The 21469-nt window shown below is 46.5% G+C and overlaps 1 protein-coding gene across 1 annotated transcript in view; it reads right to left on the bottom strand.

Annotated features, from left to right (window-relative positions):
* Positions 1-20875, bottom strand: part of LOC139604598 (RNA polymerase II elongation factor ELL2-like) — a 31022-nt gene extending 10147 nt beyond the window's left edge. Inside the window, exons 1-5 of the mRNA XM_071455723.1 lie at positions 20747-20875; positions 19289-19355; positions 17655-17759; positions 12092-12345; positions 11416-11540 (exon numbers count right to left, since the gene is read on the bottom strand). Of these exons, the coding sequence (XP_071311824.1) occupies positions 11416-11540; positions 12092-12345; positions 17655-17759; positions 19289-19355; positions 20747-20875 (680 nt within the window). The remainder of the gene's footprint in view (positions 1-11415; positions 11541-12091; positions 12346-17654; positions 17760-19288; positions 19356-20746) is intronic.
* Between the last annotated feature and the right edge of the window lie 594 nt (positions 20876-21469).

Below are 21469 nucleotides of genomic sequence, written 5' to 3'. Positions count from 1 at the left end.
AGTGGGTTACACAATTTGACATCCTCTACACTTCCATTGTGCGACGCCCCGCTGGCATGTGGCTAAAATGAGAATGAAATTTTCTGTAAAATCTTCAGCCTACTCTCCATTACTGCTGATTAACTATGCCCGCCATTTTCAACGAGACCTATATTTGCAAAGGTTTGCTATCACATCACCAAAAAGAGCTGCTTTGACACAGTTCTCCCTCTGATAGCAGCCAGCCACAAAAGTGCTCTGAGAGAGCGACCCTCACTTAGCCTCTAATGCAGCCAGGCCTTCAAGTAGCAAGTCATCCTTTCCCAGTTGCTGGAATTTCTAGGCACAGGCTTCCCTTGAAATCAAGTGCCTGTGTACAATGGACCTGGCCAGCTTGACTCAGCTAACACTCCTGGTGACAGTGCTGCACAAAATGATCAAGAACTCAGAGCAGGACCCAGCACTGGGATATATTTGGCACTAGGGAAGCACATCACAGGGTCAGCTCTGAGAAGTATTTCATCTGCACAATCTGAATTTCAACTCTCAACACGCATGAAAATCCTTTCTCTTTTCCTCAGCTCTAGAAGCAATTATTTCCATAGATGTGAAATGGAAACAGTTTGTCAGATGTAATGAAATTTGGGTTGCTTGACTGAATTCATCATTTACTACAGAATATGTCACATTCCATTGGAACTCAAAAAATCACTAAAATGTTTATCAGCCTAAGTACATTTTTTTTAACAAAAACAACTATTGCCATCCATCTGCTTCAGTCTGGAGGCAAAATTGGCTGAGATAAAATCTAAAAGGCTATGATAAATGGACTGAAAAATGAGAATTAATTAGCATGAGTAGGGAGACATAAATACCAAAAAATATAGAATATTACTTAATGGAACTCTAAATTAGAACTAATGAGGGTTAATTTCTTTGTTTGATAAAAATGTATCAATAAGTGGAAAAGCTTTGAAAATGGTGTACATGTGTTTGGAGTTCTCCACTATGCATCACAGCCAGAAATACAGTTATATATGCTCCTAATAGTAGAAAATACTGTTAGAGAATTTCCTTTATCTGGACCTGTTCTGTGAGTGCAGTACAAACTTGGAACCATGAGAAATCCATGCATTTTGGCCAGGACTCATGACCAGAGTATGAATTCCCTGTGTCACCGTTTGGAGAATATCTGACTTTCACTGGCACCTCCTCAGTGTCATCCGTGAGAGCCACTTGCATCCATGAGAGCAACATCCCAGTTCCACTGGCACCTCCTCCGTGTCATCCCTGTGAGTCGCTCCCCCCGGGCAGCTGCCTCAGAGGGGCCCTTGGAGCACCAGTGGGGCCCCAGCCCTGCCCAACAGGTCCCGCGGGCTCAGCAGCACCTGACACCAACACCATGGCCAAGCCCCCACCCGCTGCCAACCCACAGAGCCCCACACCTGCCCCTCACCTGTTGCTCCTGGCACCCCTGGGTCACCCTGACGGGCATCGCAGTGCTGGTGGGGGCCCTGCGGGACGCAGTGCGGATTGGGGCCCTGCGGAACTCCCTGGATCCTGCCCAGGCCCGCAGCTCCGCCATCCCGCTCTGCCTCGGCTGCTCCCGCTCCCTCACAGACACTGATCCTGCTGAAAAGCTGCACAATGCAAAATACTTGTTAGGAGAATGTGTTTTTGGATGTTTAGCTATTGCGGCTTTCAAGGCTCATCAACAAGAAAGGAGATGACTCCCATGAAACAAGAAGTAGCCAGCAAGCTGGAAATGATGGCCAGGCCTTGGAAAGGCAGATGACTTCTTGGCTGAATTGCCTTGTTGAGGTGCAGAGTTTGAAAGGCTTCAGTGGCCTCAGACAGAGGAAAGGTCAGCAAGGCTTGGGAAGAAGGGTGTACCACTGATGGTGGACACAAAGAATGCAGAATTTATGGGCACAAGGACATTTCACAGAACCTCTGAGAAAAGGAACAAACTGATAAAGGCAATGCAGCAAGTGTGCTGAATCAGGTCCACCAGGGTAAAAGGCCATTCCAGCAGGGCCAGACCATGGCCACCCACTCAAGAAACCTCTCACTAAGAAGAAGCAAGAGACTGAGCATGCAGACTAATGAGCATGAGAAGTGAGAGGCTCATTATGGACAGAATGAGGGAACTTGCAGGCAATGAACACTAATTACTTTCTTTGCTCAAATATAAAAATACTAAGACGCTCTGGATTCTCGTGGTGCTGGCTTTCTGAATTTGTCCCTGAGCCCCCCTTTCTGCACAGAACTGTAAATAATTACCTCCACTCACTGGGTGGATCGGCCTCTTGAACAACGGGTGCTGGAACCAGCCAAGCTGGAACAACACTCACTGTGGCTATGACACCTCCACTCTCGCTTCAGCCGCCGAAGGCTCTGAGCAGTCCAGCCCTATGCTGGTGACAATGGCCACGTGTCCTTGGAAATGGGGAGTTCCATGTGCCAGGCTGGCCGGGATGTCGCTGAGGAGCGGGACAGGACACAGTGGGGGCAGAGGGATTTCACAATGGGCACAGGTAGGGAATGCCCTGCCCTGTCCCATCACTGACTCTGCTCATTCCCAAGTGCAGAAAGGGGCACCCCACCGAGCCCAGTAGCTGCAGCTGTGCAAACCTGAATGAAGTGAAGGGCTAATGAAGTGTTTCTGCACAGAAGTGCTGCACTTGGCTCTCTCTGAGGCAAAGGAGCAGCTGAACACCTCTCACCAGGGCAGCAATGTGCAGCCCTGACAGCTCTGGGCAATCCTGTCGTGGGCCCCTCAGTCTGTGAGGCTTCCAGCACGTACACGGGCACTCAAATATCATCTCTTTGACACAACCCCCGGCCTTTCCTCATCTCAAGCTCCTCAAAGGAAACAAGCCGGCAGCATGCCCAGGCCCCCTGGCTGCTCTGCAGCAGGAGCTGACATGGAAAGACCAGGGAGAACCATGAACACAATTCCAGGCTGACAGTTGTGCTGACTGCAGGTGGCCATTGAAATTACTGACGCATCTGGAAAAATATTTTATACTCAGCTTTTGATCATTTTACTTTCCCTTTTCCTCATACCCAAGCTTACTCCTGATTTCAGGCAGCTGGCAACAAAGAAGCCATTACAGGCAGAGGGAATAAAAGCATGGCATTGAAAATGGCTTGAATATTACCATCCAAAGCTCATTTCCCATGTCACCAAGTCTTGTCTTTGTCTTCAAGACCATGTCCATATCTGCCCATGTTTGCTTCCCTGGCTGCCACACTCACAAGGAAAGTTCATTTTAGGGACAGAAAGGAAGGAAGCACTTTCTCAAACATCAGAGTCGATATCTGTAAAACAACTGTGTCCCTTTTTGGGAATGACTGGATTGTGATGGTTATGGATCCCCGGTTAGGGACTGTTGGAAAAGCCTTTGTATGAACCATGAAAGGAATCCCATCAGGTGTTATAGCGGACTCCAATATGTTCAACAGCCTTTCCATATCTTAAAAAGACATTGATGACAGCCACTGCAGTGGAGATACCTGATTTGACTGATCCCTTTGCACTGTTCATACATGAGTGCCTTGGCCTTGCACAGTAACTCCATATTTATCTCAAAGATTGGGAATGCAGGAAAGAACCCTGTGGAAAAGAGCATTATTCTTAGAAGAACATCTAAGAAAACATTGTCTCCAAGGGGTGGCCAGTGCACCTGAGAGCAGGAGCCACCACAGTCCTGATTGATAGAATAGACGTGAAAGTAAATGGGAAAAAAATGTCAGTTTATGTGCCACACATGGGTATGTCTGGTGTAGAGCAAAAAGGAGCTCACTGGTTTTCCTAAAGTAACAGGGGCTACTCCTGGAACAAAAGACATGGTGCTAAGGACAGCTACTGTCTTGAACCCTGCTGTGCTCCTCAATCCTTCTGCAAGGAATCAGCATCTCCAATCAAACAGGGAAAGCTTTGGGAGCATCCAGTTCCCTGCTGAAGTAGCAATAATGCACTGCAAAGCTCAGCAGTTCAGACAAGCCCAGGAGACTGATGAGCAGACCAAACTGCTAGAGAGGTGGCAGAACAAAGCATCTGCTTGGCAATTCTTTCCAAAGCTGTGAGCCTTTCCAAATCAGACACAGAACACCACAATGAAAACAATCATTCAGCAAAATCCTTAAATGTCTGATTTAGTCCTTAAGTGTCATGCATATCAACAAATCAACAAGTTAGAGTGCTTCAAGCAATACAGACATAAACTAGAGAAGACAAAGAAACCCATTGGGGTCTTGAAGGTACAGGAGACAATTTGGAAAGGCAGCTGCTTAGTGTTAGGCTGACAAGGACGGTGACAACTGAAATGTAAACTCTGCTTATAGATCAATGCACAGTTTTACAAAAGACTGCCCTTCGGGATCCCAAAACAGGGAAGTAGTACCAGATATTAACGACAAGGACAATTTTCTGAGTTAATAAAAAGTACATATAAATACTTATTGGGTTTAGTGGACACATTTTCTGCATGGCCAGAGGCTTTTCCTTGTCCCATCAACAAAGCTAGGGAAATACCTCCAGTCAAAAATCAATAGTACTCTGATTAAGGATTCCTTTTGGAATGCCAGCAGATTAAGAGTCTCATTTCATAGCTGAGAGTGTACAAAATTTATGCAAAACACTCCCAGTTAAATGAGACCTACTCTGCCCATGGAGGTCTTATCCCAGCATCAAGACTGAGAGAAAAAATCAGAGTCGAAAGAGAGAAATGAGTAAAATTTTCCAGGAAACATCACTAAAGTGGGCAAAAGTGCTTCCCCTGCCACTGCTGAGATCAGAATTCCAGTGGCTTTTAAAGAAAAAGTCATCCCACGTGAAACGCTCTATGGAAGACCTTACCATGATCCTATCCCATCCAGATAGAGGCAGTCATGTGATAGGAAATGAGAATCGAAGTCCTTTCTTACCATCTTTGTGAAAAGTGCTCTCATCTCTGCAGAAACTTTGGGTATGAGCATCCCTGATGACTTTGGATGCCCTGGTACATCCTCATCAACCTGGGGACAGTGTCTATGTCAGAAAGTACTGCAAGGAGGCACTTAAAGAAAAGTGGAAAGGACCATTTGAAGTGTTCCCAAGCACTCCTGCAGCAATAGAAGGGGATGGGACCAGGACATTGATACACCTGCCCCCTAGGGAAGCCAGCCCCAACACACAGGGAACTGGAGGGGCAAATAGAAACAGCCAAGAACATGAAGATTAGACGTGTAAAAGCATGGAAATATAACTTTTTTATGATGTGTAGAATTAGTTAGAGGAAATTCCATAAAAGGAAAGATCAATCATGAAGGGGTCACCATGAAAAATCCTCATTCTCAGCTCACCCTTTGGCCAGCAGCACTCTTGCTTGCTCTGTCAACCAGCAGCAGCCCCCAGGCCAACTGGGGGCTCCCTCTCGGGGTCTCTCGCTGGTCAGAGTGACCCCAAGAAGAGTTAGAAAGTCTCTTTTCCCTGCCTGGAGGTTGAAGAAGGAGTCAGAGCTCCTCATTTCTCATTCTCAGGGTTGTTTATTGTATCTTATCTATAAAATTCTTTCTCCTGTCCTGCCGAGATCCACTCAGCAAGACAGTCCAAGGCACTCTGCCTGCACCTGGGTGGTGTTATCTTTTTATACTAAAAACTTCGTGTACAATATTTACAATTACTTTCCAACATTGATCATCTAGGTTAGACAGTGAGCTTCTACTCTCTACCAATCTAAAAGTGCCAACATCACAGCAGAAGTTGGAGGCCAAGAAGAAGGAGGAGAAAGGCTGGACACGCCCAGATTCCTCCATCTTGCCCCCTGAACCCCCATTCTAAAAACCCCAAAAATCCATTTGTCTACCCTGTGATAAATTCACTATCCTTCTACTTTAACTTTCGTGGCTTGTAATTCCTCATACAAGGTTGGTAATGGTTTTTTCCAAGAGCTAAATCAAAGGCACAGGGGTCTTGGGCTCTGGGCCAAGGTCTCTGAGCCCCCTGACAGAGTCTGCAGTCCTCCAGAGCAGCCAGAAGAATTTCCTGGGTTCCCACAGTTCCCCAGCACAATTCACCCCATGTCCCCCATGGCAGCGTTCCTGGGGCTGCTGCACTGCAGAGCTGTAGGAGCAACTCCTGACCCTGGCAAAAATGGACCCAAATTTCCGCATTTAAGAGGTGACATTTTGCTGAACTTCACTTGAAGGAGAACAGAAGGGCAATGATGGCTCAGCTGTTCAAACACAAAACACTTCAAGGTCTCTCAGGTATGAGGGCTCAACACCATTGCATGGAAACAACTCAGGAATTGGTAGCATACTCTCCAAGGAAGAAAGAAGCATTCACAGTCCTACTGAGTCTTCCCAAATGTTATCCTCCTTCAATTTCCTGTTTTTCCCCAAAAGAGGTTATGGCTTTGATGAGAACAGGTCTACCATTTCAGCTAAATAAATAAATGGCAGGAAACTTAGGAAAAGGACTTGACTTCAAAGTCCCTGTGGGAATCCACAAAATCAGAGGGTTTTGGGGATAGCTGCAAAAGGCAGGCCTCAGATACAGCAGAACTGTGAGTAGAGCTAAAGCAGCAGCCATGAGATAGGTCAGCAGAAAAATTATTTAAACTGTAGAAAAAGCAAGGGCAAATAGAACAATGGCCTGTATATTAATGCTTGTCTGAATAGCTCTCTAAGTTGCAGAAAGCTTATCTAGCAAGATATTAGGAAGGTTAAAGCTTAATAATGGAGCTCTGTGTGTTGTGTTTGAAGGCTTACATGTGGGTATTGTATTCCAAATAAGCAAGCATTGTTTTAACCAAAGGCACGTGTGCTTATGGTGATTGGATCGAGCTACCGCCAATATGCTTTTGCTTTGTGTGATTGGACAAGAAGCTTATAAAGTAAGTTGTAACATTAAGTATTCTGGCCTGCTGCCTGGAATGTGAGCTGCTAGCATCTTCCCATTGTCATAATCCTGTAATGAGACTGATACTGAAAAATAAAACAGCTGGAGGCACTTTCCACAGCAGCCCAGTCCTGTTCGTGTCTGTGAACAGGCCTCCTTGCCAGCATCAGTCCCCATAGGTCTGTGCAGGAACCAACATCTGTGTCTCTCTAGAAAGGCTGGTTGAGACAGAGCAGTTTAAAATATGCAAAGAAATGGACAGCATTTCCATAGGGACACCTGAACCCAATTTCTCTTTAAAACCCATTGAATTCCTTGCCTCCAACACTTCTCCATTTGTTTTACAAAACTCTTGCAAAGATCTGATATTCCTTGGCTCACTGACAAGGTGAGGCCATGATTTACAAGCAGTCCTGAGAGCTGCTTCAGCTGAGACCTTAGAGCAGCCCATGTGCACTCCTCTGTAACCCTCCAGAACAAGGTGATGTGGGGACAGGGGGTTGTCCAAACCTCTACACCTTCCACCACTTCAGGCAAAGATCTTAAATTAACAAGAAAGATCGGAAAACAGGCTTCTTCTAATCATAAAGAAGTTCTATTTGCTGCAATCTTTTCTTAAAATGTGCACCACTTCACAGTAGAGGCAGTGGGCTAACACCCTCTACAGACACAACTCATTCAGTGGGCAAACCTAAGTCTTGAAGAGAAGAATTGACCAGAAGAACGACACTCCCAATATGATATAAGTGACAATAAGAGAAGGAGTTAAAAATCATGCAACTTTTTTATTACTACAGTTCAAAGCTAACTTCTACAATCCTAGAGGAACTAATCCTATGTTTTTAACAAATAATTATCTCCTCATTGATAAGTTGAAGAACCCTAAAACAACTAATCTTCTTTCAAAATAAAAAAGCCGGAGTTCAGAGATTTTCCCTTGCTGATGCAGACGACCGGTGCCAGGACTTCTCTTGCTGCTGGCCAAATTCAGACACTCATTGCTCAATGTGGATCAGCTTTTTGTGGAGGTACTGGCACCTGCTGTTCAGCTCAGAGTAGCTGGGACTACCCTGGGAAGGAGAAATCAAAAGAAAAAAATTAGGGCATGCCAACATTTCCGCAGAGTTTAGAATTTCATGATCTTTGCTTTAAAAGAGCCTGGAGGCATACTCAGAGGTTACCAAGCCTGGCCAGTTTCTTTTATTGATCTAAAACTGTACAAATACTCTCAGTTTGACATTTGAGCTATTTTTCTCTGTGAGCCACCGTCCTTCTGGGAAGTTTGAAAACTGAGGCTGTTGTAATACAGACCTAGAACCAAACTCTAGACAAGTCTGAAACAAGAACAACAACAACCCAAACCATATAACTCCTAAGGAGGCCAAAACTCATTAATGCCTAAAGACACTGATGGAAGTCAAACCTTCTTCACTCCCTTCTCCCTGAAACCAACACAAGCGTGGTTTATCAAGATCATGATACAAATCCAAGATGAAGTGCCAATGAGAACAATAGATGCCACTTCCCAAGACTCTCACACCAATGCTTCTGCTCCTCTGGACCTGAAGACCTGGTTCTTTTTGGATGACAAAATCTCCCTCCCCAAGGGAATAAACAATTTAAACCATCCTGATATTATTATTTATAGGCAGTAAATCTTTAACAAGATGAAATTCAATACCAGGACTGAAAACAACTTGTGCCAAGGATGCATCCCAGGCCAGATGCACATGACTGGCGTGCAGGATAATTTTGAAAAGAAAACTACAGATGCTTTTCAACATTTTGGGAGGCACCTGAGAAGCAGTAGCCTGCACTGCTGCCTTCTGCCCAGTGACATTTGCTGGCAAGAGCCCCAGCACAGGCCTGACTGCACTGCTCCTCTGCAGGGCCAGCCTTGCCCTCAGCCTTGCACGGAGCATCCCTGGCTGTATCCAGTGTGACCCAGGGCCCTGCCGCGCCTGCTCCAAAGGCCGCGGCTGCCCCAGAGCCCCAGAGCCGCAGGAGGCCTGACTGCCCTTGCCAACATCCCTGCTCTGACACAAGCTGGGAGCAATTTCCAGTCTTTTGTACCACACACACACACACTTCTCCCTCCCCTCCTGCGCTGCAAATTCGATGAGGGGATGCAGCACCACTGCTGCAGCTGAGCCTGTGCAACTGCACTGCAGGAAGGGAGGGCCCGTCCGGGCCTAACCCACCTCGGTGTTCATCTCAGCACTTCCCCCCACCTGGCCCACCTCCTCCTTTATTCTTTCTATCTCCCTAGTTCACATTTACTTGTAAATAATGTCTGTAGTATTAACTCTGAAATATGGCCTTGCTTGCACCTTAATTCATACAGAGGCTTCTCTTAATAATCAAATTTTAATCCACCGGTATCCACACTGGAGTTAGGAAAAGCAGCACATTAATACCTTCATTGAAATCCAAGGGACAGTGCTGATTCAGCCCCCCAGCTCTCTTCACATCTCTTTGCACATGGTAGTCGTCTGCACACAAGGGCTGGCATTCTAGAACTCCAAATTTGTCTTTTTCTTGAAACCTTAAGGGTGCAGGGGAAATGGAGCCCAGACTTGGAGACAGGTTGGAAGTAGAATGGGATGTCAAAGGCAGCAGCCAGGAAGAAGAGTGGCCACCAGCTGCTGCCTGGACGTAACTGGGCTACTGCTCCATCCTTTGCTTCTTGCTCCTCACAGGACTGGTCAAGCCAGAAGCCTGAGGCCGTTTCTGCAACAACAGCAAAATAATTCATTCATCTATGATCAGGATCAGCTTTTGCTCCCATTCTAGAAAAGCAGCATTTGTGAAATGGCAAAGGTTGAAAACACATCATTTTTAATTCAAACTAGCTGTCAAACATGGATGACCTGCAGGTAAATATCTGCTCTGCTGCATTCCTACTGTCTCATCTTAGGACTTAGCAAGTCCTTCTCCAAGTCTACTGCTAAAAGGCTTTGGGAAGTAGACACTGCCTTCAGCAGCTCCAGCAAAGCCTCCCCAAAATGGGGATGCCCAGTAAGTTTTGTCTACGTCCCAATTACTGCTTGCACACACCAGGAAAAGACTCAGCATTTGCTGTCACACACCCACATGATTCATTAAAGAGGAACCTGGCTGTTTTAGAGTTTTATGTGTTAAAAAGAAGATTATTACATCACTATTACAACCCAGCAGTACAGGGTGTGATGGTTGGTTGTGAATTCTCATCAGGATGAACACAGACAGCAGCCACATGTCAAGAAACTCTTGTGCTTTTAGGTACAGCTGTCTTAAATCCAGCAGGCTCCCCACTCTGCAGACTCAAAAGCTGTTGGCTTACAAGCCCTTCCATTTGTACAAGAGAGTTTCACAAGTGGTTCCCAACAAGCCCTTCCTGTTGCTCAGGGCCCTTTACTCATCTCTCAGCTCCTCCCAAGGAGCTTCTCAAAGGTGCTGCCTCACAAGGCACAGCACACGGCCACAAGCTCCCCACAAGCACAGCAAAGCTCAGGGCCGAGGATGGAGCAGAACAGGACAGCCATGCTGTGCCCAGGCACAGGGAGGGAGGAGAGAAATTAAGGCAGAGCAGGGACTGAGGGAATATCACCATTCTGTAGATCCTGTGCTTTGTCCAGCCACGTGGATAGTGCAGAGCTGGGGTCAACAATGAGAGGGACAGAGAGACAGAGGGAGAAGGGAGAAGGCAGTGAGAGGGCCCCATCTGCCTCAGCCTCGTGCAGCCTCCATTGCACAGGAGATTTTTTTTATGCAGTTCTGTCACACATGAAGAGCCAGCCCTTGGAGCCCTTCTCCAGGGAATGAGTTGAGGCTGGGGACTGAGCTCAAGTCTCCAGGCAGAGCAGAAAGTTGGCTCAGGACAATGCTGCTCCACCCCTGCAGGATCCTCTCTTCTTGTCACACCCTTCCTGTCACAGCACTCAGAATGTCTGAGGCAAAAGATGCTTAGGCCTGCTCCTGCACATTCCACCACAGCTTTTACACCACCAGCAAGTCCGCTGAAATTTACTCTACAGTCCAGAATGTTAAAAATGCACAAAATACCTGAGCAGGTCTTGCTGGAGCATCTCTCTCAGAAGGCCCTGGAGATGTTGCTTGGCTGCTGCTGGTGAGGTTCTGAGATGGAGCTGACTTTCTGTATGGATGGTCCAATATTTCATGTTAGAAGGCCTAAATATCAACTGTCATAGTTCTTTCCTTGTATAGAAAACAGAGTCCTTCAGTGTCAGGTCTCAAGGAAGCAGCATGAAGCTGCGTTGAGGGAGCTTTAGGCAGGATATCAGGAAAATATTTGTGCCCCAGAGGGAGCTTGAGCCCTGCAACAGGCTCTCCAGGCCAGTGGCCACTGCACCAAGAGCTCAAGAAGAGTTTGGACAACACTCTTGGGCACAGGGTGTGATGCCTGTGGTGTCCTGTGCAGGGCCAGGAGCTGCATTCCATCACCGTGATGGGCCTCTGCTGGGGCAGCATATTCTAAGAATCCCGGCTTCATTTCCCTGGGCTTTTTCTCCAAAGGCTCTTTTCCTTCCCCAAAAGACTGAACTTACCTAGAAAGTATCAACCTCAAATTCTCTCTATCGATTTTACTGTAGCCAGGCCAATCAGTCTGAAGGGTTTGGAACAGATGTTCCTTCAGACTGAAGGAATTATCCTTTGCATTCAGGTTGGCTACCTACAGGCAGACATTCAGGAAAACAAATGTTCACTACACCTATATGCAAACTACAGCAATCTAAAGGAGCTACTTCAGCTGGGATGGCAGAACATGGCTCTCATTATATTGGGAATGTCTTCAGGGTGAAAAAGCCCGGCCACTGCCCTGGGCAAACCCAGCAACAAACTGCCCAGGTTCAGGGAATGAGTTCTCAAAAGTCACTGTGGGATCAACTGAATCTGCATCCACATGGAATTTGAGTTCTTTGACTAGGTTCCACAATGCTTTTTCCTGGCCATGGAGGAAACAATCCTATTTGATATAATAATGCTTGCATAATTCAGCAACGGCCTACGGCTATGGGGAATTTTTAAATAGGAAAGAAGGAGCTACTGCATCTTTCCATGGTTATTCCTCTTACAAAAGCCTATCAGAAAGAAATAGCAGTGGAACTTAACTTGAAGGAGAATTGGAAAAGCCTCTAATTTGAACAGGTGAGGAAGTAGTACAATTATGAACAGCAGAACAGCATGATGGAAGAATTGCTGGCGCAGGCTCCAAGATCTCACCTGCTGAAGGATCTTTCCAAGGGAATCCTTGTCCTTTGGCCTGACTCCATCTCTCTGCAGCCGAGCAAGCAACTCTGGCTCCTTGTAATCCCTCAGGGCAAGTAAATGAATCACCCTGTCCCTGTAGGGCCGGCCGTAAACAGCAGCGCAGCCGCTCCAGTCGATGTCTGCAAGCCTCACAGGCATCATCCTCTTCTTCTCAGGCACAGGCCCTGAATTGTTTTCTTGGGCTCCTCTCACCTCTGCTTTTTCTCCTAAAGGGAGGGAAAACCAGAAACAAACAGTTCAAACTGGACGTCTGGAGAAGACAAAGATGTTGGGACAAAAGGATGTACCAAGGCTGTTGAACCTCTAATGGTTCGGCATTCACAGGTCTACAAGAATCCAAATAGTGAAGAAATAAAAAGAAACAGTCCTTAAAAGCTGGTAAAGGAGTGGTACTGGATGGGAGCTTTTTGTGAAAAATTCCTTTTATGCATGCTGCTTTTATACGATTTCCCCAGTTTGTAAGCTCAAGCATGGAGCTGTGTCAACAATGACATGGACAGTGGGATTAAATGCACTCTCAGCAAGTTTGCCAACACCAGAGTCTGGGATGCCATCCAGAGAGACGAGGACAAGCTTGGGAACTGGGGCTCAGGAAACCTCATCAGATTCAGCCAGGGCAAGTGCAAAGTGCTGCATCTTTGAGTTTGTGACATGCCCTGGCACCAGAGACAGGCTTGGGGATGAAGGTGGGGAGCACTTGGAGGTGCCAGTGAATGAGAGGCTGGATAAGACTAAAGAATCATACAAATATCCAGTAAAAATTAAATGGAAGCATAGCTAAAAGTGGTCCCTCTGTTTAATACCCTTGGCACTTGGATTGTGTGACTCCTTTTCTGCCTGTGCTCTCTGCTCATCTCTTTGGCTTTGATCATGGCAAGCATTTTATAAAAATCCAAAGCGTGGGATGTTTGACACCCTGTTGAATTCTCTTTTCTCACCTTTGGATTTGGGAGTCTTCCCCTGCACCCTGGCAGACCCTGGGAATCCAGAATGTGTCTGAATGCTACTTATTTGTTTTACTTCAGGGGTGGAGGTTGAAAGGGAGCTGACACTTGGAGGCAGGTTCAAAGTTGAGCAGGATGTGGAAGGCAGGTCCAAGGAAGAAGGAGCGTGGCCACCAGCTGCTGGCTGGACATCACTGGGCTCTTGGTCAATCCTCTGCTTCTTGCTCATCACAGGATGGAGAAAGTCAGAAGCCAGAGGTCGTTTCTGCAAAGATGATCCCAATTAGTTTTGCTCCCATTCTGAAAAAGCAGCATTTCTGAACTGGCAATGGCTGGAAAAACACCTTTCTTACCTAAAAAGACTTGCAATATGAGGAGCTGCTGCAGCTAAAAATGTTCTCTATTTCGATCCTACTTTCTCCCCTGAGTATTCAGCAAGTCTTTCTCCTGCTCTGTGGCTCACAGGCTTTGGGAGAAAGACACTCCCTTCAGCACCTCTGTCAAAGGCTTCCCCAAAACGGGGAGCTCAGGTTGGTTTTATCTTGCTCCCTGTTTCTGCCTAGACACGCCAGGAACACACTCAGCTCTTGCTGTCACACACCCACACCATTCCCTAAAGCTGCCCCAAGAAGCCGCCGGTGGCTGCCGGTCACAGCGTGTCCAGAGCAGAGATGATAACAACAGAGAGAAGGGGAAGGCAGAGCTGTGTCCTCCCTCCTCTGTTTAAAGGGGATTCTTTAAGGTATAGAAAAGGAATCTTTTATGCAGCATTTTCCAAGATACTTTCAAAGGGTTTGCCTTGCCCTCTTGTGTTGCTAAGAAAACAGGCCATGTCTTGATTTTAAGCCTGACAAGTCCAAGGCATTGCCTCATGACTCCGAGTTCCCTCTTCACCCATGGAACAAAAATGGGGGCCTAAGTGCTGCTTAGGAGAGAAAAACAAGTTTCCTACAAATGCCTCACTCCTGGAATTTGTCCTTATTCCTGACTTCCCTAAGATTTCTCTTCAAACAGTAGCACTGGCGTGTGTGTGCATGTTTCAAGTACTAGAGCTGCCATATCATCAAGAAGCCCGCACAGACACGGCCAGGAACCAAAACCATGTCCACATCTTGTCCTTAGCAGAGTTCCCTATGCACCATGAGAAACAAGGCATGTGTGCAAGCTTGTTGCAGGCTTTGACATTGCAACCATCTTGAAAAGCATAGAGGAATCCCATTAGAAGTGCATGCTCCAGGTTCATATGATATAAAGACAACAGTACTGCTTCACATCACAGCTTGGACATCAAGAGCAAGTGGGATAAAACAGCAGACATGGGGGAGAAGGTTTAAAATATTCACAAAATACCTGAGCAGTTCTGGGTGGAGGATCTCTTTCAGAAGGTCCCAGAGATGGTGACGGGCTGGTACTGGTGGCATTCTGAGATGCAGCTGCTTTTCTGTAAGCATGGTCCAACATTTCACATTACAAGGCAAAAATATCAACAGTCATGGCTCTTCTCTCACAGGAAAAACGGACCTTCATTTCCCCAGAGGGTTTTCTGAAATGCTCGTTGTCCTGACTGAACTTACTGAGAAAGGGTCACCTCCAATGTCTGTCTATCCCTTTCACTGTAGCCAGGCCAATCTTCCTGAATGTCTTTAAAGAAATGTTCCTTCAGACTGAAAGAATCCTCATTTGCATCCAGGTTGGCTACCTAAGGACAGACAATTCAAACATACATGTTCATTACACCTGAAGGCAGACTACACACGTAAGGCTGGTACTGCAAAGCTAAAGCAAAGCTGAAAAGGAAATCTCGCACCAGATTTCCAGGACTTTTGTTCAATGTGAAGAACAGAGCAGCTGACATGTAAGAGGCAACAAGATTTAACAGGCGTGGTCCATTTGGGCTGTAGAAATTTGGATGTAAGTAAATGCCTAACTGCTGTAAGCAAAGGAGGAAATGGACACTGTGAAAACCTCTCCCTGCACCAGGGATCCAGGAGTTTTGGTCTTTAACACAGCTTTGAGAGTCAAAGTACACTATGCCAGAAGTCTCAGTCTTCCCCATTTGAAATACATGGACAGGCCAGGTTTTTCCTTCTGTTTCCTTTTCTTTTGAGTAGGACATGAAGAACATCATCTCCACGGGCAAATCCCTATTTTTCCACCCTCAGGAGGACTCCGGCTGCCCTCTTGTTTCACCCAGCTGCATTGCCATGGCAGAGCACAGCCTGGGCCTCTAACAGGGCACGTTTTCACCATCCCATGTCGCACCACAGGATGCTGGCATTTGTCTCTGCAAACAGAAGTGCTTCTCTTTCTCAAGGGCTTGCTCAGAGGAAGCTTCAGCTTTCTATGGAACACTTGTATGAGATAATCTGCCTAGAGCTACACTTCAACAGTTTAAAAGTAACCAAGATACCCAGAATCAGGAATTCACTTTCTAAAAGCAGAGCTAAGGCTGTGTTGGAAGAAGGAAGGCTGGGAGTATAAGAGCTCAGCAAATTCACCCAACTGGTTTTTCATCCAAAACCAACACCACCTCCCTTTGAAGTTGAGAAAAAGGTGAATAACAGTTTTCAGGATGAAGTGCTGTTCACACAGGCCTTTCAGAATGCAAACCTGTACCTTGAGGCAGTTCACACTGCAAACAAGAAAATACTCCTTCAAAATCTCCTTAAACATTGACATAAAGAAAGAGAAAGGTAACATTTTTTTCACCTCTTACCCTCTAAGGAGCTGAGCTCTGAAATCCTAGCATCCCTTCTTTCATAGCTAAAAAGGAAATATTGCCACTTGAGATGCTACTTAAGGCTTGCATAATTCAGCAACAGCCTACAGGAATGGGGAGTTTTTAAAAAGGAAGGAAACAGCCACTGCATCCTGCAATCAATGTCAATTGTATGAATGATAAAGAAATAAGGACGTCAAGTGATAAAGAAAACCAGCAGAACTAAAAGGACAACAGGAAAAGTCACTGAATAATAATAGGGTTCCAAGGAAGCTGAAGACTCAATCCACACAACAGCAAAGAACCCCTGTGCTCAAAGCTGGGCCACCACCTCTATCATGGGGGATTTGCCTGGAACACCCTTCCCTGGAAGGCAATCCCCACGGATCCCAGCAGAAGCCAAGTACCATTGAGAGGCCACCAACTCCATTCAAGTGAAATGCTGCCCTATGCAGCTACCAAAATTCTCTCCTCTGAAACTTGTCCCAGGATATTTTAAGGAGCTCAGCTAAGTGTTTCACCCAGTTGAGAGTTTCACCCTGTCAAGTTACTCCATGAAGCAGTTAAACAGTGCAAGGAGAAGCGTGAGGATTAAAAAAAAGGCATGAGAAGCAACAGCATTACAAAGAATGTATCATTGCCAGCCATTCTAGAAAAACAACAACAATGCCTCCGAAGTTTGGAAGGTTTCTTTCTTTCCTCACATGGACTTGCCGTTGGGGGAAAACTGGGTCAAGCTGATGGAAAAATGTAAACAGGGAGCATTTCCTAAGCATCTCCTTAATTTCTGATTGAAACCCTGAAGTAAGACAGCTAAGAGGTAGCATTGCCAGCAGCAACTCCAGGATCTCACCTCCTGAAGGATCGTTCCAAGGGATTCCTTGTCCTTTTCCACAATTCCCTCTCTCTCTAAGTGAGAAAGTAGCTCTGCCTTCTTGTAATTCTTCAGAGCCAGTAAATGAATCAGCCGGTCTCTGATGGGATGTTGAGAAACAGTCCTGAAAGGTCTCTGGAAGAATTTGGCAGGGTTCGTGGGCATCGTTCTCTTCCTCTCAGGAGCAAGGTCTGGAGAGCTGTGTGGGGTTCTCCTGAGCTCGGGAATTTTCACTTCAGTAAAGGAAAAACAGAGGAACAATTGTCAGATGGGGGGTTGGGAAACGGCAAGGAAGTTGATTCAAAAGGATGTACTGACACTGTTGAAACTCTGTTTGTTCAGCATTTATGGATCAGCAAAGATGCAAACAGTAAAGCATTAGGAAGCAACAGTCATTAAAAATACCTGGTAAAGGAGTGAGTGATATAGGAGGGGTGGTATTTATGAAGAATTACTTTTATGCATGCTGCTTTGATATGATTTCCAAATTTGTAAGCCCAAGCATTGGCTATGACAAGAATGACATGGACAGTGGGATTAAATGCACCCTCAGCAAATTTCCCAACACCGGAGGCCTGGGATGCCATCCAGAGGGACGTGGAAAACCTTGGCCAGTAGGGCACTGGGAACCTCATCAGGTTCAACCAGGGCAAGAGCAAAGTGCTGCGTCTTTGGGTCTGGGACATGCCCTGGCACCCAGGCACGCTTGGGGATGAAGGTGGGGAGGACTTGGAGGTGCTGCTGGATCAGAGGCTGGGCATGAGCTGGCAAGGTGTGCTGGCAGCCCAGAAAGGCAACCGTGTCCTGGGCTGCATCAGGGGAAGCATGGCCAGCAGGTTGAGGGAGGGGATATGACACACCCTGGTGTGTCACTGTTCTGAAACCAGGAATTCGTGCTTGATGGCTGATGGAGACTTCATGAGAACTGGTGAGAAATCCAGGAACTTTGTCTCTTCCATGCCACACACAGAGACTGACCTTTCTTGACACGCTCCTTCAATCTGTCAATGTAGGTCCAACTTTTAATGCCTTTCTCCACTTGCTGTTCCTTGGACCATGCCTCTCTCAGCTTGGCCTGCAAACCTAATTGCACAAACATCACACACTTCAATTCCATAGAACAGTGTAAACGTGCCAGTTCTAGAGTGAAGGCACTGCTAATGTTTTGAGAAGTTCAATCCGATGGAGATACAGAAACTTCCCACAGCATTCAAGCAAAACACCTCCTAAAATCACACCCCTGAATGACTTCTAACAAAAAGTACCTGAAACCATGACCAAAGATGAAGATGAAAATGAGGTAAGAGTTCTTCACCCAGAGGGTGGTCAGGCATTGGGAAAGGCTCCCCACAACTTAGTGGGCTCATGGCACCAAGTCCAGCAGAGCTCAGGAAGCATTTGGACAAGGACCACAGGTACCCGGGGGGATTCTTGGGGACAGAGCTGCACTTGCATATCCTTGTGGATCCCTTTCAAACTCCCATATTCTCTGATTCTGTGTAAAAGCCCAGTCCCTAACTGGTCCTTTATGGAGCATGTTGCAAAGGCACCCTCTACCCTACCAGCAACCAGACCTGTCTCACCTGAGTTTCTCTGTGCCAGCCCAAAGCAGATGTGGCACCAAATTCCAAAATTGACTCTCTAATGCCAGTCCTCACACCCCAGGTATTCAATCTTAAATATTCCCTTAGGATGTATGTAGACCACCACCAAGAATGATACAAATCATCACTCACATGTGAAACAGAACGTCCCCAATGAGAAATTCAGAAGTTGAGTTTTGTCTCTCCAAAAGCCACCATGATGCTGCCTTAAAATGCTGTGCTCTAGGCTAAGGCAGAGCAAGAGCTGCACTTGCAGGGGCAGGGATGTCCCTGCAGGCAGGTGACTGCAGCCACAGCCAGGTGAGAGCCTGTTTTGCTCAGGGCAGCTGGCTGGACCTGGCTCAGCTCACTGCTGCAGGCAGCACCACTGAGGGCCTGGAAGGGGAATGTGCACCTGGTGTCTGCCTGGAGCCAGGCTCCTTGGGGAAACAGCACTCAGAACAGATTAATACAAATGGCACCTCCTAAGCACATTGTGCTTTGAGGGGAATGTTGGAATCCGTGGGCAAGATGACATCAATATCTTCCTTTCACTTTCCTTGAAAAAACCCAACACAGAATTTTGGGAAAAATATTAATGACCAAGACAAACAATTAAATCAGGCATGGTTTTCCATATTGACCTTATGAAATTCTCTAAGCCACTTCCTCAAGGTCATTTTCTTTCAATTTCCCAATTGGATTTAATGGATAATGGCAGTGCCTAGGTGTTCCAAACCCAAAATCTAAGCTACCAAGACTGTGAATTTAAGTGCATAAGGTGGTCCAAACCTTGACCTCCATGCTCCAAATTCCAACCCATCAAGCAGTATGGGAACAAGGAAGGAGTGGAAAACAAACCAGTGGCTGAATGCTGGGACAAGAGACTGCAAGGCTGACCTGAGGCCAAACTACCTCCAGCTGAGAGCCCTGAACACAAGAGATCCCCTTTCCAATGAAAATGCTGCAAAAATGAATTACCAAGTTGACAGTCTTACAGAAATTGTGCAAAATAAAAGGCAGCCGTACCTCCAAGTGGGTTGTACAATTTGACAACCTGCACAATTCCATTGTGTGACTCCCCGCTGGCATTTTGCTAAAATAAGAAAGAAATTTTCTGTAAAATCTTCAGCCTACTCTCCATTACTGCTGATTAACTAGGCCCGCCATTTTCAACAAGAGCTGGATTTGCAAAGGTTTGCTGTCACATCACCAAAAAGGGCTGCTTTGACACAGTTCTCCCTCTGAAAGCAGCCAGCTACAAAATGGCCCTGAGAGCGCAACCCTCACTTAGCTTCTAATGCAGCCAGGCCTTCAAGTAGCAAGTCATCCTTTCCCAGTTGCTGGAAATTTATAAGCACAAGCTTCCCTTAAAATCAAGTGCCTGAGTACAAGTGAATTGGCCAATGCTAAGCAAAAAATCCAGAGAGGCTCACAAAGAGATCTGAAATTCTTGGCAACACCTGACACTGGGATTTATTTGCTACTAAGCAGGCACATCCAGGAGTCAGCTCCAAGAACAACTTCAACTGCAAAAAGATGAATTTCAACACTGTCACAGCCAACAAAACCCTTTATCTTTTCCTCAGCTCTCAATGCAATTATTTCAATAGATGTATAATAGTTTATCCTAAGTTATAGGAAATAGTTTATCCTAAGTTAGTCAGAGGTTACAAAATTTGGGTGCCTGGCTGAACTCATCAGATAGTACAGTATGTGACACATTCCACTGGAACTCAAAAATCACATATGTCTATTGGCATAAGCATATCTTTTAGCAAAAGACACTACTGCCATCCAACTACTTCATTCTGAAGGCAATTTGGCTGAGATAAAATCTAAAATGCTATGATAAATAGACTGAAAACTGTGGACTAATTACCATGAGAAGGGAGCCATCACTACCCAATAGAAGATAGAATATTAAACTTTGGAAGGAATTCTGTAATTTAGGACCAATGAAAATTAATTTCTTTCTTTACTACAAGTGTATCATAACTAGAAAAGCTTTGAAATGGTGTGCATGTGGCTGGAGTTCTCCACTATGCATGACAGTCGGGAATAAAGTAATGGCTACTGCTAATACTAAAAAATAATTTTAGAGAGTTTCCTTTATCCTGACATATTCGGTGAGTGCAGTACAACCATGTAACCATAAGAAATCCACACATTTGGCCATGCGCCGTGCCCAGAGCATGAATTTCCTGAGTGTCAAAGCACAGAGAACATGTGACTTCCACTGGCATTCCTCTCTGTCATCCCTGAGAGTCAATTCCATCAGAGAAGCTCCCAGTTCCACTGGCACCTCCTCCGTGTCATCCCTGTGAGTCGCTTCCCCCGGGCAGCTGCCTCAGAGGGGCCCTTGGAGCACCAGTGGGGCCCCAGCCCTGCCCAACAGGTCCCGCGGGCTCAGCAGCACCTGACACCAACACCATGGCCAAGCCCCCACCCGCTGCCAACCCGCAGAGCCCCACACCTGCCCCTCACCTGTTGCTCCTGGCACCCCTGGGTCACCCTGACGGGCATCGCAGTGCTGGTGGGGGCCCTGCGGGACGCAGTGCGGATTGGGGCCCTGCGGAACTCCCTGGATCCTGCCCAGGCCCGCAGCTCCGCCATCCCGCTCTGCCTCGGCTGCTCCCGCTCCCTCACAGACACTGATCCCGCTGAAAAGCTGCACAATGCAAAATACTTGTTAGGAAAATGTGGTTTTGGATGTTTAGCTATTGTGGCTTTCAAGGCTCATCAACAAGAAAGGAGATGACTCCCATGAAACAAGAAGTAGCCAACAAGCTGGAAATGATGGCCGGGCCTTGGAAAGGCAGGTGACTTCTTGGCTGAACTGCCTTGTTGAGATGCAGGGTCTGACAGGCTTCAGGGGCCTCAAACACAGAGCAGGCCAGCAAGGCTTGGGAAGAAGGATGCACCACTGATGGTGGACACAAAGAATGCAGAATTTATGGGCACAAGGACATTTCACAGAACCTCCGAGAAATGGAACAACCTCATAAAGGAAATGCAGCAACTGTACTGAAACAGCTCTGGCAGGGTAAAAGGCCATTCCAGCAGGGCCAGACCATGGCCACCCACTCAAGAAACCACTCACTAAGAAGAAGCAAGAGACTGAGCATGCCGGCTAATGAGCATGAGAAGTGAGAGGATCATTACTCAACAGCAGACAGAATCCTGGTTAGGAAAAGAACTAGGGAATTT

This window comes from Agelaius tricolor, unplaced genomic scaffold, assembly GCF_023055355.1.
Source record: "Agelaius tricolor isolate 1412-34295 unplaced genomic scaffold, bAgeTri1.0.p SCAF_53, whole genome shotgun sequence".
Classification (NCBI taxonomy): Eukaryota; Metazoa; Chordata; class Aves; order Passeriformes; family Icteridae; genus Agelaius; species Agelaius tricolor.
This window is presented reverse-complemented; position numbering and strand designations above follow the sequence as displayed.